Source organism: Palaemon carinicauda, chromosome 45 (genome assembly GCF_036898095.1).
Source record: "Palaemon carinicauda isolate YSFRI2023 chromosome 45, ASM3689809v2, whole genome shotgun sequence".
Lineage (NCBI taxonomy): Eukaryota > Metazoa > Arthropoda > Malacostraca > Decapoda > Palaemonidae > Palaemon > Palaemon carinicauda.
The window spans coordinates 31,410,957-31,430,603 of NC_090769.1; the positions used below are offsets into that span (position 1 = coordinate 31,410,957).

The 19,647-nt window shown below is 44.0% G+C and overlaps 1 protein-coding gene across 1 annotated transcript in view; it reads left to right on the forward strand.

Annotated features, from left to right (window-relative positions):
- The first annotated feature begins 994 nt into the window (after nucleotides 1–994).
- Nucleotides 995–19,647, forward strand: part of LOC137634990 (dnaJ homolog subfamily C member 2) — a 98,701-nt gene continuing 80,048 nt past the window's right edge. Inside the window, exons 1-2 of the mRNA XM_068367591.1 lie at nucleotides 995–1,172; nucleotides 4,860–5,047. Coding sequence (XP_068223692.1) covers nucleotides 1,109–1,172; nucleotides 4,860–5,047 — 252 coding nt within the window. The 5' untranslated portion in view covers nucleotides 995–1,108. The remainder of the gene's footprint in view (nucleotides 1,173–4,859; nucleotides 5,048–19,647) is intronic.

Below are 19,647 nucleotides of genomic sequence, written 5' to 3' on the forward strand. Positions count from 1 at the left end.
TGACGTCATTGTGTACGTCACGGGCTATCTGTATTTCCTTCCGCTGTTGCAGCATGATGCAGCAGCGTCAGTTGCAATGAAGATAAGAAACAACGCTGACTGTCATTTCTTGATCCTGCCTAGTTTAAGATCTAACATATATGAATATAAGGATTATAAGCTGAGAATTGAGAGATTTAAGTGTCCTGGGTTGCTTATCTTGAAATCTGGCAACTTTAGTTAAATACAGGGTTAAAAGAATTCTTTTAACCCTGGTTGAATAGACAGTGGAACACCAAATAGGCAATCATGTGGGAATGCTGAGAAAAATTCTTTGGTAATATGCAGAGAGTATGATGCTTAATTTGGAAAGGTAAGAAAGTATAGAAAGGAAGAACTCAAGTTTAGATTGTAAATGGTAATGACCGGAGGGATTGCAAAGTTAACTGAACACTAAGGAAGTTGTCATAATAATGCAGATCAGGTTGAACATGGTAGCCTTAAAAGAAAATTATAGAAAAAGAATGAAAATTATAGGCTTTGTGGGTTGGGCAGAAAGACAGATGAAACAGCCGAGCATTTGTTTGGTTGTAGTTCCAGAAAAAAAAAAAACTTAGAAGCAATAGCATATGATTAAGGAAACTAGAATCACTAGGCAAAGAAGTTGCATAATATGACAGAAAAGTTATAAAGGTTAGAAATAAAAGTATGCAAGTTATGCCTTCTGTGTAAGGGGTAGCTAATAAATGACAATGAACTTCCTGCAGATTGCAGCACTTAGCTTAAACATCTAGGAGCGTGCCCACAGTGTTGACGAGTGAGCAACGAGGAACCTAGAATAAAGTCTTAGATGTTGCACTGGCAATAATGACTTTATTTACTTATAGTAATGTTGGTGATAATAGCTAAAACCTTTATAAAATTTCGTATAAAAAGAGACACTAAATCTATATTCGTTTTCTATATTATTCTTATCCATTAACATCAGATCAGTGTTCCCAAATCTTTCCTGACATCAGCCGTTTTGCCGCATCGTGTTTTGTTTCTTAGTCTCTGACTAAAAGAAGAAGAAGAGGCTTATTATTCTAGCATGATCCGTAAATGAAGTGAATAACGTTCAACATTAACTATGACAGTCGAAATGGAAAGTGAAGATTCTAATGTTATTGTTAACATTAAGCGGCGCCTCACATGTAAGTGCTATCAAATAACATTCTCTAACGGGAAAATTACGTTTTTGAATAGACTACGATAGGTTCAATCTCTTCTTTCCTACAGTACCAACCTATTCTATCTTGAAGTACTTTGTTTAGGATAACTTTGTTCTAATCCGGTCTGAAACTACATTAGTTTAACATATTGCCACTGAAAAATCATGATTTGTCATAAGGACAGCCATTTACGGTAGGGTTAATGCCGTAGGAATTGTTAGCCTACCGGCACCGTGGTTGGCTAATTTTTTTTTTTTATTGTTTCTAGGTGTCATTATAGAACAGTGCATTATTAGTTATTGCATTGAAACTATCTCAATTGAATAGATGTGTGCAAATACACTACCCTATTTAACTTTACCTAAACTTTCCCCTTTAACCTAACCTACAAGCCGTGTCTATACCTACTTATTTAACGGGGCCCTGCGACCCCCCCTTACAGTGCCGTATTCTAAGTTAGACATAATAATACATATAGGTGGCTGCTATCATACATGCACCCAGTTTATTGTATACAAAATTAAATCAGTTGAAATTATTTGCACAAATATTGTTTTGAAATTTCAAAACAAAAAGAATCAAATAGGTTAGGTTAAGAACCAATCATGTTAATGCTTGATCTCCTCGGTGCTTGTTCTTCCCTATATCGCTTTTTAACAATGTGGGTCCTAGTTTTATCCTTTTGAAGAATAAAGGTCCCAGGTTCGTATGGGACCGCTATTCTTCTAAAGCTCCGGATGTTCTAGTTAACAACAGAAAAAGCTCTCCTAATAACAAAAGATACTTTCCCAGGGGTGTATGTAATATGATGAAGCCATGTCCCATAACTCCCTTATTTTTTTAGATATCAACGAAGATACAAGGTTAATTAAAAAAAAAAAAATTCTTGATTTGCTCCTTTTCTCCTCTTAGCACAGGCCACAGGAGCATCCTGTAGTTCAGAATTAGACTGGTATGTGGTGGTATTGTCATAAGATATTCGTTCTAACAGAATGGAGGGCACAACGTTTTATATTCGAAACCTCTTTGTTATATGTTTTCATTATTGAAATATACAATATAACTAGCTTTTATTTTATTTCATTTTTATTGAAGTCGTAATGAGAAAGGGAAGCTAAGTTCATATAAAGGGAAGCTAAGTTCATATTTGGACAGAGGCTGGAGCGTGAAGCTACAACTCACCCTTTTGTGTAAAGTGTGCAATCACCTTTTTGTCAAGTTTGTATGATTAATAATTAATGCTGAATTACTAGCTCACCGATCTAACACACATAGCCAAACTTGTTCCGCTGGCCAAAAGATAGGAGCAGTGCGATAATCTTTAATTGCGAGCGAAGCAAGCAATGACAGCAAAAACCATTAGATCATTGGTGCAATTAAGTAAGGAGGTATTTGTAGCGTGATGAACACTGCTACGAATGACTCCATAGAAAATGGGATGAAAAAATCACTTTTGGAAGTTCTGGCAAACAGTAACTCCAATGTTTTGACCATGTTTCATTACTATTACTCAGTTTTGATTATGATAACTTTTTTATTACGATGACAAGTTTTTGGTTGTGACTGGTGGAAACAACAAAGTTTTAACAAAGTTAATTTGAATATCATACAATTAGACGGGTACACAGTATATTTTAAGGCGGTCCATATATAATTGTTGATAATACCTAGAGCAAAGCCATAGCTTTTCAGTTATGGTACTCGACCTACCAGCAAAACTATGGATTTATGCCAGAAGTCATTATATAAAACATTCAAAGCACCACAGTATACATAAAGAAGCAGTTATTTTTTTATAAACTTTATTGCATCATTTTGTAATTTTAACTTATTGTTAGTATTAAAATTCAACCTATACCCTTTTTGGGAAAGCCTAATGCATTCAAATCCAAGGTCCCCAAAGAGGATAGAAGACCAGTTTGGAAAGGAAACAAAATGGGAAGGTGAATTCACAGTTTAGACCAGGATTTTGGGTATAGAAGCAAAATTTGTTTGTTCCGGCACTATATAAAAACCTAACGACCTTTACAGTGGAGATATATTTTGAAGATAGCTAAAACCAGTCGTTACGCTTTATGCGAGGTGTAACTAACCTTTGTTAGTTAGCAGAGAGGGGAGCAGGGGTAGACCAACCACCCCGCTCACACCTGCACTAGTAACTGAACGTTGCTTTTTATTTCAGTTCGGTAAAGACATAGTCTTGCTCTCCCGTCAAAATCTTTTAACCTGTTAACGATTAAAAGCAAGTGGCCTAAAAGCATAAACACTCTTTCTTTTTAGAGTGCAGACCTTTATTTCCCTTAGGTGCCGTCTCCATCGCTTCCCTTTGCGAAGCAATGGCGGCCACCACTAGGGAAGTCTTCCCTTGCTGCTTGCGGCAACTCCTGCCTTCCTTGGGGCTTTGGGCTTTCGGGCCATCCTGCTAAGGAGGGGTTTCCAACAGTGCTACAGTTAGCCGTAAAACTTTCTGCTTCTGCTCACCTTCGTTCCTGCAGCGCCGGCGTAGGAACGAGAGCTGTGGCAGACTGGTTCCCCTCAGGGTTTCCAGTCGCAGGATCGCTCCGGAGTGAACCCAGAAACCAGGAATGAGCTTTGGCTACGTTTCACAAGCAGCTCTCAATGCCTACCTTCAACTTAAGCTTACTCAGCTTGACATGAAGAAGAGTGTGTTGCTCAGAGGTCCTCCTCCAGGTGCTGGGCAACACATCTGTCCGCTGAGGAGTTACCTTTCACTAAACTGCTGGCAGAAGCCTTCCTGCTTGCAGGAAGAGCCCCCTGCAGTGGTCAAAGGTGTTGGTCACCCTTCCCTCTTGCGGGAGAAACAGCTTTGCCTGAGTGGTCTCCCCCTGCCCGAGGGTTTCCAGTGAGGGGTATTCGATTCGTCCATGCCTTGCCCTAGCGTTTTGGAGTAAAGCTTTTCGGAGCTTGACGATGATGGAGTTAGGTTACTGTTTGCAGTTCCTGCTACTCACTGTCGTACCACGAGTCTTGTGAGCGATTTTTTTATGCCTGCCAATCGCTTGTGGTCGCTGCCTCTCCCATCGACGAGTTTCGTAGGCTATACCTCCTCAGGATTATTGTCTACATCTGCCCATTGGGCACAACAAAGCTCATGGAGTTTTGTGAGGCCAGGCCAGGCTCTTCTGGTTTGTATAGATAGGAAAAATGCACATAATTTTTGATATTTGTGATTTATGTAAACAAATCCATCAGTTTACAATAAGTGCCACCACTCTTCTCCAACTAAGGCATTCAGTCCAGAAGACAAATGAATTGAAGGAAACCAGCTCAAGGTCTTGCTCTTCTTGTATGCATTCCTGGCCAAGTGAGAGTGCTTTTTTTTTTATAATAGAGCATGCCTGAAAGAGCTGCAGGGTGCATATCAGGCTAATGTAAAGAAATTTTATGAACCAAGGGAACTCTGTAAAGTATGCTTGATCACTTAATATGTCGATGAAAGTTGGAGGTTCCTTCACATTTAGATCAAGGAAAACAGTAAGAATGACTGGAAATTTGATAAGAGAGGAAAGAGAAATAGGTAGAAATTGTCTTTAAAGCATTCTATTTAATCAAGTTAAAGAATTCAAATTCAGATAGGTTGACAAGATTAAGAGTTAAGAATAAAAAAAAAAAAAAAAGTGCCATAATTTTGATTTTTCTTCTTTTCAGCATTGATTCAAGTGGAAGTTGAGCCAGTTGGTCGCTGGTTTCATGCTTATGAAGCTCGAAGGTTACGTGGTCACCTCATATCTTCAGCTGGGGAGAGTGAGGATGAAAGTGAAGAAGAGGAAGCTCCAGAGGTAGAGATTGAAGATGATATACGATACCTTAGATCCCTTAATCCAGCTGAATGGAAGGTAAGACCCAAAATAATTCAAACTAAAGGCATATAATTGTTTGTTTATTTAAGATGAAAATGTTTTTCTTTTGTAATTCAACTTTTTTTGGCCAGAACACTGGTAATTCATGGAGTTTATTGATAAATGAAATCCTAATCTAAACAACTACAATGAAACCATTTTTAAAAGGATACATGATCAGAGAAGGCAGGCCTGTTAATTATTGCAGAGTTCTATAGGGTGTAAGAACTTTTGAAAGTTTCTTTTTTCAATATTAAACTTACCCGATAATCATGTAGCTGTCAACTCCGTTGCCCGACAGAATTCTACGGAGGGATACGCCAGCTATCACAATACTAGAAGGGGGTGTACTCACCAGCGCCACCTGTGGCCAGGTACTACAGTACTTCTTGTTGACACCTCCTCAATTTTTCCTCTGTCGTGCTTCCGGCAAGACGTTCTGGGATACGCTTATGATCTTGGAGTATTTTCACGGCTTTTGGTGAAGTATTTCTCTCAGATTTCGGCTGTCGCTTTACTGGAAAACTTCTATATTAGCTTAGATAGCTATTATTTAGTCCTGATTAACGGTTAACGATCTTTTTGCTTGATTTGGAATCCCCACTTGGCTGACTCTTTTGATTCAAGATGTCTGACATTTCACAAGCCCCACCCCATAGACGATGTAGGTCTTGTAATAGGCGTATTCCGAAGGCCTCGGTAGATCCTCACACCGCTTGTTCTGACTGTAGGGAAAGGCCCTGTCAGTTGGAAGATCGATGTGAGGAATGCGCCGGACTTTCGGAACTTGATTTTGTCCGATTTCTTAAGTATTCAACCAAGTTAGAGAGAGAGAGAGTTAGGAGGAGTTCTTCCCGCTCTTCACTTTTTTCCTCACCTCATGATCCCCTACCTTTTCCTCCCCCTGTAGTGGCTACCCCCGAACCTACTATTTGCCCTCAACCTGATATGTCTGTTGTTTTGCGTGCCATTCAGGCTTTAGGTGACAAAGTGGAGTCGGTGGTTAGTGATCATAAGTCTCTTATGGCCGAAGTCAAGGAACTTAAGGTCAAGAGTGCAGTGGGTGGTAATAGTGCCAGTGCTGTGACGAGTGCTAGTGTCAGTGCAGTGCCAAGTACTAGTGTCAGTGTCAGTGTGGTGCGTGAGGGTACTTCTGTGCGTGCCAGTCGTCCTCCCAGTCCGGGACCTCTTGCAAGCTCCCAAGCCCAGGGGAGAAGCAATGTCGAAGGGCAAAAGGGTTCGGCAGGCCTTGATCGGCGCACAGAAGTATCCTCGGTGGTTGCGGGCGTGTCTTCCAGAGACCGTCACTCCCACCTGCAGACGATTGAGCCCGTCTTTTACTCGTCTGCTGAAGAATTGTCAGGGAAGAAACGTTGGACTCAGGTCTCAAGACCACTCAAACGCAGAGTCCAAACCTCAAGAGCTCTACAACCTGGCTGCAGTCATTGGATCAGCTCTGACTCGCCGCAGTCATCAGTTGAATGCACTCCTCCTAAGAGGAGTAAGGTGCTGCCACAACAGATCTCTGCTGTTAAGGCTTTACCTCAGCAGACCTTAGTGTCTGCCGACCCCAAGTTGACTCTACTGCAGTCCATGCAGTCACAACTTGCGGTCTTGATGCGTGAGTGTCAGGCTGAGAAGGTTACACCTCCTCCTGCGATCGCTCCGACTAACCGCAGTCCTGCCTGCCAGGCGTACGATGTTGAGGCTCCTCAGGATACCTTACCACGTTCTGAGTTGACTGTTTCCAGTGGTGTGCAGCTTCCTCCGCCTTCCTTAAGGCAACCTCAGCAATGGGAACAGGAAGCTTATACCTTGCTTCCTCCGCTTCCACTTGCAGTTCCACCAGTGAGGCAACACTCTCTTGAGGTACAACAACCTCTCCCATCCATGAGTCAGACTCCTCAGCTCTCGCTGCAGCGACCTCAACCCTCCTCAAGGCAAGCACCTCAACACCTTAGCCTTGCGCCTCAGGAACCTCAACTCGCGAGACAATTACTGCGTTCTGCGCAGCCACTACCTCATCGCTCACAGCTCACACCTCAGGATCCTCAACTCGTTCCTCAGGAACCTGCTACTGCGCATCCACCAACCTTACAGCAAGCGCAACGCTTGAGTTCAGACACTCATGCCAGGAGTCAGCCCCCTCCACCCATGCGCCTACCTTCTGCTACTTCTTTTGATCAGCCTTTGCAGCCTGAGCCTCAGGTGTTCCCTCAACAGAGACTTGAGGAGGAAACCACAAGTATTTTTGTTCCAGCTTGTGCTGATTCTGCTGTTCAGCATACCTTACCTCTCACTTCGCTACACTCTGGTGATGAGGTTTCTGATGATGAGGCTGCACACCTGGATCCCTCATCAGACGTGGATGAATCCAAGTCTTCTCCGCCCCCTATTGACTTTCGTAAGGTCTTGGCTCTTTTCAGAGAGGTATACCCAGACCATTTTGTCTCTGCTATCCCCCGCTCTCCGCCATCTGAGTTTTCGCTGGGCATGCAGCCAGCTAAGTCTACGTATACTAAGCTCGTCTTAGCAAGGTCCTCTAAGAGAGCGTTAAGGATTTTAGGGGAGTGGTTGCAGTCTAAGCAGCAACTTGGAAAGACTTCCTTTATGTTTCCTCCGACTAAGCTCACTTCTAAAGCGGGCGTTTGGTATGCCACAGGAGAGGAACCAGGCTTGGGAGTACCTGCCTCTGCCCAGGCTGACTTCTCAAGTTTGGTAGACTCTCCTCGTAGAACAGCAATGAGGCGCTCTAAGGTTTGCTGGACCTTCTCAGACCTTGATCACTTCCTGAAGGGTGTTTTTAGAGCCTTTGAGATGTTCAATTTCCTAGACTGGTGCCTGGGGGCCCTTAGCAAGAAGACCTCCCCTGCGGACAAGGACTCTGCCATGCTCTTAATGTCCTGCATGGATAAGGCCATTAGGGATGGATCTGGCGAGCTTGCATCGATGTTTGTGTCAGGGGTTCTTAAGAAAAGGGAGCAGCTGTGTACCTTCCTTTCCTCCAGCATCACACCTTGTCAAAGGTCTCAACTCCTTTTCGCTCCGCTCTCGAAGTTCCTTTTTCCCGAAGAGCTTGTTAAGGACTTGTCTGCGGCCCTGATACAAAAGGACACCCATGATCTTGTGGCCTCATCTGCTCGTAAGACTAAGGTTGCTACCTCAGTCCCCAGGACTTATCGCACCCCAGTGGCTGATACTCCTGCTACGAGGTTTATTCCGCCCTTTCGTGGTAGAGCCCCCAGCCGAGGAAGCTCCCGTCCAGACTCTAGGAAAGGTTCCAAGGCTTCTAAAGGAAAAAACTGACTCTCCTCATCTCCAGACAGCAGTAGGAGCCAGACTCAAGATCTTCTGGCAAGCCTGGGAAAAGAGAGGTGCAGACGCACAGTCTGTCAGTTGGCTGAGGGAGGGTTACAGGATACCATTCTGCCTCAAACCCCCTCTGACCACATCTCCCATCAACCTCTCTCCCAACTACAAAGAGAAGGACAAGAGGCTAGCGTTGCACCAGGAGGTGTCGCTCCTTTTACAGAAGAAGGCAGTGGTTATAGTCCGGGACCATCAATCCCCGGGCTTCTACAACCGTCTCTTTCTGGTGGCCAAGAAGACAGGAGGTTGGAGACCGGTGCTGGACGTCAGCGCGCTCAATGCTTATGTCACCAAGCAGACGTTCACGATGGAGACGACGAAGTCGGTCCTAGCAGCGGTCAGGCAGGAGGACTGGATGGTCTCGTTGGACCTGAAAGATGCTTACTTTCACGTTCCTATTCATCCAGACTCCCAACCTTTCCTGAGATTCGTTTTTGGAAAGGTTGTCTACCAATTCCAAGCCCTGTGTTTTGGCCTAAGCACAGCTCCTATGGTGTTTACGCATCTGATGAGGAATATAGCAAAATTCCTCCACTTATCGGACATCAGAGCCTCCCTTTACTTAGACGACTGGCTGTTGAGAGCCTCCACGAGTCGTCGCTGTCTGGAGAGTCTCAACTGGACTTTGGACTTAATCAAAGAACTGGGTCTGTTAGTCAACCTAGAAAAGTCTCAGCTCATTCCCTCCCAATCCATTGTGTACCTGGGAATGGAGATTCGGAGTCAGGATTTTCGGGCTTTTCCATCGGCCCCAAGGATAAGCCAAGCCCTAGATTGCATCATGAGCATGCTGAAGAGGAGCAGTTGCTCGGTGAGACAGTGGATGAGTCTCACAGGGACCCTTTCATCGCTGGCCCTGTTCGTCGAGCTAGGGAGACTCCACCTCCGCCCTCTTCAATTCCATCTTGCAGCTCATTGGGACAAGGGTTTGACTCTCGAAGCAGTCTCTATCCCAGTCACCAAAGAGATGAAGACCACTCTCTTGTGGTGGAAGACCAATCTCCTTCTCAGGGAGGGCCTATCGTTGGCGATTCAGACCCCCAATCTTCATCTCTTCTCGGATGCATCGGACTCGGGCTGGGGCGCGACCTTGAACGGACAGGAGTGCTCGGGAACGTGGAACGAGGAACAGGAAACGCTCCACATCAACTGCAAGGAGCTACTAGCAGTTCATTTAGCCCTGTTGAACTTCAAGTCCCTCCTGCTAGGCAAGGTGGTGGAGGTGAACTCCGACAACACCACAGCCTTGGCTTACATCTCCAAGCAAGGAGGGACCCATTCGAGGAGCCTATACGAGATCGCAAAGGACCTCCTCATTTGGTCAAAAAGTCTAAACCTCACCTTAGTCACGAGGTTCATTCAGGGCAACATGAACGTCTCAGCAGATCGCCTAAGCAGAAGGGATCAGGTCATTCCCACGGAATGGACCCTCCACAAGAGCGTGTGCAACAGACTTTGGACCTTGTGGGGTCAGCCGACCATAGATCTGTTTGCCACCTCCATGACCAAGAGACTTCCGTTATACTGTTCCCCAGTTCCAGACCCAGCAGCAGTTCATGTGGATGCTTTTCTGCTGAACTGGTCCCATCTCGACCTTTACGCATTTCCACCGTTCAAGATAATAAACAAAGTCCTTCAGAAGTTCATCTCGCACGAAGGGACACGGCTGACGCTGGTTGCTCCCCTTTGGCCTGCAAGAGAATGGTTCACAGAGGTACTTCAATGGCTGGTCGACGTCCCCAGGACTCTCCCTCTAAGAGTGGACCTTCTACGTCAACCTCACGTAGACAGGTTGCACCCAAACCTCCACGCTCTTCGGCTGACTGCCTTCAGACTGTCGAAAGATTCGCTAGAGCTAGAGGCTTTTCGAAGGAGGCAGCCAGTGCGATTGCCAGAGCAAGGAGGGTTTCCACTCGTAGAGTCTACCAATCCAAGTGGGAAGTCTTCCGGAGCTGGTGTAGAGCCAATGCAGTATCCTCTACCAATACCTCTGTGACCCAAATAGCTGACTTCCTATTACATCTTAGGAATGAGAGATCCCTTTCAGCCCCTACGATTAAAGGGTACAGGAGTATGTTGGCTTCAGTTCTCCGCCACAGAGGTTTGGACCTTTCTTCCAACAAGGACCTTCAAGACATCCTTAAGTCTTTTGAGACTTCTAAAGAGCGTCGTCTACCCACTCCAGGCTGGAACCTAGACGTAGTCTTAAGGTTCCTTATGTCACCTAGGTTCGAACCTCTCCAGTCAGCTTCCTTCAAGGACCTTACCCTCAAGACTCTTTTTCTCGTCTGCCTTGCAACAGCTAAAAGAGTCAGTGAGGTTCATGCCTTCAGCAAGAACATTGGTTTCACGACCGAATCTGCAACATGTTCTTTACAGCTTGGATTCTTAGCTAAGAATGAACTTCCTTCGCGTCCTTGGCCTAGATCGTTTGAAATACCTAGCCTCTCCAACATGGTAGGTAACGAGCTAGAAAGAGTTCTTTGCCCTGTCAGAGCTCTGAAATATTATCTTAATAGGTCAAAACCTATTCGAGGACAGTCAGAAGCCTTATGGTGTGCCATCAAGAAACCTTCGAGGCCCATGTCCAAGAACGGGGTTTCGTATTATATAAGGCTTCTGATTAGAGAAGCCCATTCTCACTTAAAGGAGGAAGACCTTGCTTTGCTGAAGGTAAGGACCCACGAAGTAAGAGCCGTAGCTACTTCGATGGCCTTTAATAAAAACCGTTCTCTGCAGAGCATAATGGATGCAACCTATTGGAGGAGCAAGTCAGTGTTTGCATCATTTTATCTTAAAGATGTCCAGTCTCTTTACGAGAACTGCTACACCCTGGGACCATTCGTAGCAGCGAGTGCAGTAGTCGGTGAGGGCTCAGCCACTACATTCTCTTAATCCCATAACCTTTTTTAATCTTTCTCTTGAATACTTTTATTGTTGTTTTTATGGTTGTTACGGTAGGCTAAGAAGCCTTCCGCATCCTTTTGATTTGGCGGGTGGTCAATTCATTCTTGAGAAGCGCCTGGGTTAGAGGTTGTGTAGAGGTCCTTTAGTAGGGGTTGCAGCCCTATATACTTTAGCACCTTTGAGTTGATTCAGCCTCCAAGAGGAACGCTGCGCTCAGTAAGGAAGACGAACTTAAAAAAGAGGCAGAGTAACGGTTCAAGTCGACTTCCTTACCAGGTACTTATTATTTCATTGTTATTTGAGATAACTGTTATATGAAATATGGGATACTTAGCTATCCTTTAATCTTGTACACTGGTTTTCACCCACCCCCCTGGGTGTGAATCAGCTACATGATTATCGGGTAAGTTTAATATTGAAAAATGTTATTTTTATTAGTAAAATAAATTTTTGAATATACTTACCCGATAATCATGATTTAATTGACCCTCCCTTCCTCCCCATAGAGAACCAGTGGACCGAGGAAAAATTGAGGAGGTGTCAACAAGAAGTACTGTAGTACCTGGCCACAGGTGGCGCTGGTGAGTACACCCCCTTCTAGTATTGTGATAGCTGGCGTATCCCTCCGTAGAATTCTGTCGGGCAACGGAGTTGACAGCTACATGATTATCGGGTAAGTATATTCAAAAATTTATTTTACTAATAAAAATAACATTTTTAGAGAAAGGAATTTTTGGTAAAATAAGTGTACTGTATGTCTCATGGATAACATCAGCTGTTGTGAAACTCAAGAATGACTTAATTCTAATTAAAGGAAATATTTGCTTACATTATTGATAATAAACAGTATGCTGTATACAGTATAAGAAAGTGTTAGTATAGTTGTTTGTGATGAAATTTCGAATAGTAGTCATCAACTATTATCTGTCTTACAAGGTACAATATTAAACTTATGAATATCAGGAGTTTGTGACTATCTTTGAACAATTCAGCTTGCAAGATCTAGTCAAGATATTATATGAATACGTAACTTGAAAAGTTACCGAGTAGGAGGGCTTTAGAAGAATGACAGAATGTGACTTACCATAACCAAGACTAGTTAATATCATTAGAGAAGAAGTGAGAGATCACTTAATAATAGGAAATAGGGGGAAAGGCTGTAGGACCTGATGGTACACCAGTGGAAATGTTTGGGAAGTTACGATGTTATTTGTTCCAGCACAAATACAAACCATCATCCTTTACTATAGTAGATGGATGACAGCGAAGGCTGGAATATGGCAGTTAAAACTTTAAAAATCTTGAAATGAGGTGTAGCAACTGGCAGGGTAAGGGGTAGGCAATTGTCTCCCCCCCCTCTTAACTAACTGTAACTTCACTTGGATTTCAGCCGTCAGAAAGAGAACTTGTTCCTCGGTGTCTGGAATTGTTTTGGCAGTTTCTTCTTTTCCTTTGATCTTTGCTTGTTTGTGTGTGTGTTGTCAGCGGACATGTCCAGGTGTGTCGCCCAGGGCTTGTGGCACCTTTATGGGCAGTGCGGAGGTTGATCCTCGAGTTGTGCCGGACTTGCAGAGGACACTTATACTCAGAGGCATCGCCATATTCTCAGTGGGTGCTGTTTGGCAGGAGGAAGAAGGCCAAAAGGGATTCTTCAGCTTTGGGGTTATCCTTGAAGTCTAAGAAGTTCCAGCTGGCTTCCTCTTCCCTTGTACTTTTTCCTTGTGGCCTCCTCTTGAGGGCTTTCAGAAAAAAGTGATGTTCTTTTGATCCTTGGTGAAGCCCAGCGCCCGGGAGACCCTGCCGTAATGATCAGTAACTCGGCATAGTAATTTCAATTCAGCTATCAAAGAAAAATTTGTAATTGAAGTACAGTGTATGGCAACACTATGTTTCAGCAATAGTGTAGAGTTGCGTGAGTGAAGCAATATTGCTGACTGCCAGTAGCAGCTCAAATCAACGTTGCAAGATGTATCATTCCAACCGCTTCCGTTTTTTGACTCATCATTTTGCAGTTATTTCTTTTTATTTCTCTTCGCTTTGAATACATCTTTGTTCAAAAGAAACGATGCTAAGAAATATGTATGCAACATCTGCATTCGATAAGAGAAAGAAAGACACAACTACTGTACATGAAGATGAAGGTAGAAAGAAATGACACCATATAGAGAGAGGAAAGGGGACCAGGAGCCTAAATATATAAAATGTAGTGAAATATATATAAAGTAAGATAAGAAAAATATGATATAACATATGACTTTTAAATATTAAACTTAGCCGGTGAATATATAAATAGCTGACGTCTCCGACGGTCGACAGATTCCAAAAACTCGCGAGCGATCGCCATGAAGGCTGCCGGGTGTGCCCACCAGCGCCGACTATCGGCCAGATACCGCATATACTTCTCAACCAAACCAGTTCTTCTCTGTCGGTGTTAAAGACAACACGGGTTCCGCTCGCGCTTGACATCGAGTTTTTCTACCGATTGGTGAAGTACTTGGTTTTGGTTTTATTGCTTTCGCCGTGTTGGATTATTCAATACTATCTTCAAAAGAAATGCTTTTGAAAGGAGAGGAAAAGTTTTTGCCCTTGCTTTTTTAATCTCGCTCTGGTTTTTCCATAGAGAAAAGATGGCCGACCCTTCCCTCAGTGTACGGAAGTGTGTTAAAGGCTTTTAGTAATTATTTTATCACTTTATAAATTATTGTTGATATTTATAGATTTACCTCTATATATTTTATATCTCACCCGCCTTTATTAGGCCTCTTCGATTAGCTTTCCATTTATACTAAACACCGAGGTAAATTTTATGTTTTTGTTTATAAGCGGCCTTTACCTATTCTTTGTAGGCGGTCCTGACTTGGAAAACGAAGTTAAACAACGTTCAGCCCATTCAACTTTTATTTTTGTTTAGATAAAAACAGTTGCTCTGTAAGAGTGATGAGATGAATATTTTTAGAAAATATTTTAAGAAATTTATTCTTTGAATAGTCTTCGTGCTGTTTTTCAAAGATGAACTAACGTTTGGTTTATTTATGCTACGCAGTTTGCGCTCTATCGTTACGATAGAGAAAGAGAGAATCACGGTTTCACTTTGCAGAAAGAGTAAATCGATTTTGACGTTTTGTTCATTCTTTCAAACTGAAGTTTTTTAGATACTAATTTAAAGGAACATGTTAATTTTCAATTTCTTAGTCCTTTCAGTTTTTTTCTTTAGTCAAATAACCTGTTATTGACGAAGAGTGAGTGAGCCATTCTCTTGTGAGTGACAAGAGAGAGAGAGAAAGAGAGAACGATCCGATCTTTATTCTCGTCCCAAGTCTCTGTACAAGGAGTTTGGGAGCGAGTAACGTTGTTCTCGATTCAGATTTTTGCTCTCGTCCCAAGTCTCTGTACGGGGAGAGAGGATAAAACGTTTTAGTTTTTATTCTCATCCCAAGGCACTGTACGGTGAGAGATTGAAAACGTAGTCCTTAGTGAACTAGTTTTTAGTCTCATCCCCAGTCACTGATCTTTTTAGCTTTATATATTTCCGTTTTATTCGATATATATGTATATGTTTATTGATTTTTGCATGTGTGTTTCATTTTGTACTAATGTGCTTACATTATACGACTTATTTCGCAATTCTAACCTTTTGATTTAAGGAAGAATTGCGTGCTTCAGGTAGAAATCAGCTTTATTCATGTCTAATGTGAAATTATTAAAAAATGCGATATCAGTGAAGAAAGTGCAAAAACATGTTCTGTGTTGCGGAGGGTTCGTTTGTTCGTGCTTGTCGCTTGCCTAGTCCGAGACCTCTTTCAGGCTCCCCTGCACCAGGGAGAAGGAATGTCGTAGGACCTAAGGGAGTGAGGGGTGTAAACCAACGAACATACGTTCCCTCAAAGGTATCAGACGTTGCTCGTCAAGCACGTCCTTGCCATAAGTCAGGAGAGACGAAGTTTCTCCTCGTCTTCCGATGATTTGTCTCTTTAAAAGCCTGGGCGTAAGGTTTCGAGACGGTTGAAACGTTTATTAGTTCCTTCAGAACAAGTTCAACGTCCTAGCTGTAGTCATCATGAGAGTCCCGTTCATAGCGATGACGTTCATGTACAGAGTTTCTGCCACAGACTCGACGTGACGTTGAGCGGTAGACACCGTAGACACAACGTGACGTCGAGTGTCAGTCACCGTAGTCACGATATAGCATCGATCAGCAGTCACCGCTGTTACTACGTGACGTTTGAACGTCAGCCACCGCAGTCACAGGTTGATCCGAAGTTAAGTGTGTTTTGCAAGATATGCTGTTAAAGCTTTCTTCTTTAATAGAAGCTTACGATCCTGTTCCTGTGCGAAAGGATCCTTTGCTTTTTGTACGTCACGGTTCTGGGATACGTGATTCAGGTCTTCAACCTTCTAAACAAGCTTTGTTACGCCACGCTGACGTTATCACTAGTGACAGCTTTGCTGTTTAACGAGATGCGGAGCATAAATCTCGATGTAACTTTGATCACTTTGAACGTTAGCCACCGCAGTCACAGCGTGACGTTGAGCTGCAGACACCGCAGACACAACGTGACGTTGAGCGGTAGACACCATAGACATGACATGACGTCGAGGGTCAGTCATCGTAGTCACGATATAGCATCGAACAGCAGTCACCGCTGTTACTACGGGACGTTTGAACGTCAGTTACTTCTGTCACGACGTGTAGTAGAATAACATTCTCTGCAGTCACAACGTGACATCGACCCTCCAACTTTAACTTCTGTTCATATACAAGTTGATGTAGCCTGTCAGGCTTTTCCTTCACGTCATTCTGAATATAAATCTCCTTCTCGCAAGACTTTAGATTTATCAGATGATGTGCCTTCTGAAGAAGTTGATGACCCCCTTTCAACTAATATACCTTTGGGGAGTCATTCAGAAGAGGAGTAACCTAGGGTGGCCAACAATCCCTTGTTTTTTAATTATGAATTTCTTTAGTGAAATTTTGTCCTACTCGTTTTGTAACGGCTGCTCCGCCGTCTGAGTTTACTCTTGGCATGACTTTCTTCGACTCCTACATTTACGAAGTCAGTTCTCTCTTGTTCTTCCAAGAGAGCCATGCTCTTACTGGGAGACTGGTTGGAATCCAGGAGAAGTTTAGGAAAGTCTGCTTTTGCTTTTCCTCCTCCTTAATTAGCTTCTCGCTCGAGCGTCTGGTGTGACACAGGAGAAGTTCTCGGTTGGGGAGTACCTGCCTCTGCCCAGAGAGACTTCTTAAGCTTAGTGGACTCTCCTCGTCGTCTAGCCATGAGACGCTCCAAGATTTTATGGTCTGCTTCAGAGCTAGACCATCTCCTGTTAGGAGTTTTTTCCGAGCGTTTGAAGTATTTATTTGTTGGATTGGTCTCTGGGAGCCTTAAGTAAGAAGGTCTCTCCAGCTGTCAATGTATTGCTGTACAATTATGTCATGCATGAACAAGGCTATCAGGGATGGCTCCATTGATCTGGCAGCCACGTTCACTGCAGGAGTACTTAAGATGTAAGTGCGCTCAATGTGTTCATTGTCAAGACAAAGTTCACGATGAAGACTACCAAATCTGTCTTGGCAGCAGTAAGGGAAGGCGACTGGATGGTCTCTCTCGACCTTCAGGATGCATACTTCCACATCCCGATTCATCCAAACTTTCAACAACATCTGAGGTTTGTGGACGGGAAAGTAGTGTACCAATTTCGAGCACTGTGCTTCGGCCTCATTCCTGCTCCTCTTGTTTTTACAAGGCTCTTGCAAAATGTAGCAAGCTTTCTACATTTTTTGAGGATTCAGAGCCTCCCTTTATTTTGACGACTGGCTAATCAGGGCGTCGTCATTAAATCGCTGTCTGGAGAGCCTCTAATGGACATTAGACCTAACCATGGAGCTAGGTCTCATAGTGAACGTAGAGAAGTCGTAACTTACAGTACTCCATCCCAGACTATTCTTTATTTGGGAATGGAGATAGTGTCGAATTTTTCGGGCCTTTTCGTCTCCCACAAGAATGGAACAAGCTCTGTTAAAAGTCCGTCACTTGCAAGAGAAAAACAGTTGCTCTGTAAGAGTTTGAACGAGCCTCGTGGGAACTCTTTCATCGCTGGAGTAGTTTATCTCTCAGGGGAGACTCAACCTTTGCCCTCTCCAATTTCACCTAAACCATTGGAACAAGGAGAAGGGCTTAGAGAGTATCTCTTTCCCAATCTCCAACTCAGTCTAGACATGTCTAACTTGGTGGGACAGCAACATCAGACTTCGAGAAGGTCTTTCTCTTGCGATCAAGAACCCAAACCATGTGTTGCATTCAGATGCATCGGATTTGGGTTAGGGAGCTCCACTGGACAGTCTGGGATGCTCGGGTCTTTGCTCCACGGATCAGAAGGAACTCCATTTAAGGCAAGTAACATCTCTCTTTTGACGAGATTTGTGCAAGGAGAAATTAATGTCTTGCCGGACTGCCTCAGCAGAAGAGGACAAGTCATCTCCATAGAGTGGACGTTGCACAAGACTGTGTGCGAGAAGCTATGGATGACATGGGGTCAACCCACCATAGATCTTTTTGCGACTTCACTGACAAAGAGGCTCTCGACTTACTGCTTTCCAGTTCCAGATCCAGAGGCAGCCCGCATAGACGCTTTCCTGCTGGACTGGTCTCACCTGGACGTTTATGCCTTTCCACCTTACAAGATCCTAAACAAGGTTTGTTCCGTAACCGAAATACAAACCACGCTATTTACAGAGGGTTACCTTTTAGCGCAGCTGAAATGGCGAGCCATTAGAATTTAACGAGGGTGTATTACCCCCGCGCTAGTTAGCGGGGGGGTAGGGGAGTGGTAGCTAGCTACCCCTCCCCCCCTCACACACAGATGAATGCTCACTTTCACTTTTGGCTCGGACTGTGACAGACGTCTCTGTCTTGGTCCTCTCTTGGCAGCCATTGTTTGTTTTGTCTTTACTTAATCACTTACTTTTCATTTACTCAATATATATGTAAACATGTTTTCATGTTTGTATATATATTTGAGTATAGAAATAAGTAAGTTTCCTTTTCAGAGTTGTGTGTGTAGTGTACGATATCTACGTGGAGTCCTCGGCAGTTAGGCCACCACGGCGTAATTTTATGGGTGGCGATCGAGTTTGACTTATGTCTTTCTCTCTCTCTCTCTCTTGAGGTCGTTCACCCTTTTACTACGTGTTACTACGCCCTTGTAGCTTCCTTTCCGTGTGGGGGGGTTGCTATGCCGTACGTTTGTCTCAATTAGTTATGAATCTAATTGTAGTTGTTTTTTGTTTTTCAGCTTGTAGAACGATTCCTTTCGGGGTTTTCGTTCTTTCTTTAGTGTTCATTCATTTTTAAATTACATAACTACATAGTTACATAATTATAATTGTTATAATTCTGTTTTGGTTACAGCTCTCCTTCCGTGAGTGTAAGTGGTTGTGAGGGCACGTGCCTGTTGTGTAATTCTTGTTTCCTTTCCCTCGGGATTCCTCTTCGGAGCCTTCCCGGGGGAATGAATGTGTACTAATATTATTTGTTTTATTTTTTTACAGTTACCGATCTAGTTCGTTTCTGTAATATGGCAACGGTGTGAGCTGTCTTGTTGAGTCCTGGGGATTCGGCTGTTGCTGCCTCCCCCCTTGTATTTTCGTCAGGGGCGTGTCTCCTTCTACTGGAAGTACTCCCGTGACGACGGACAGCTCTCCAGTTCATTTTAGAACTCTCAGGAGGCTTGCCTCCTTGGGCGGGTAACTTTCCTTCTGAGGGAAGTTTTTCCTGTCCAGGCTTGAGTTTTTCCCCTTTTGGGGGGTTCTTCTTTTGCCTTTTTTTCGTGCGACTATGTTCTTGGTGCTGAGCGGTCACACCTGCAGTTTCGCTCAAGGGGCTAGGCAACTGCAGGAGCTCCTCTTCGGAGGATTGCTCCTTTGAGGTCACTGGCTGACCTGTCTCTTCTACGAAGTGTTTCTCTTTCGTTTGCGAGAGAGTACACTCATAGAGACTCCTCTTCGGAGGTTTCTTCTGTTGCTGTTGCTATTGGCCTCCCTCGCCGTAAGGCCCACCGTCCGCCTCGTCGTAAGGGCCTCTCTTCTCCCTATAAGGGTGCTTGAGGCGCCTTTTTGAATCTCCGTTTGCAGCCTACAACTCCTTTTTCTCGATCTTCCGCCTTGGTGCAGATGGACAGCAGTCTGATCTCGTCTTCCGACGGGCAACGGTCTTCCTGACGGACAACGGTCTTCCCGACGGACAGCGGTCTTCCGACGGACAGCGGTCTTCCGACGGACATCAGTCTCCCGGCGGACAACGATCCCTTCGGGGCAAAGGGTT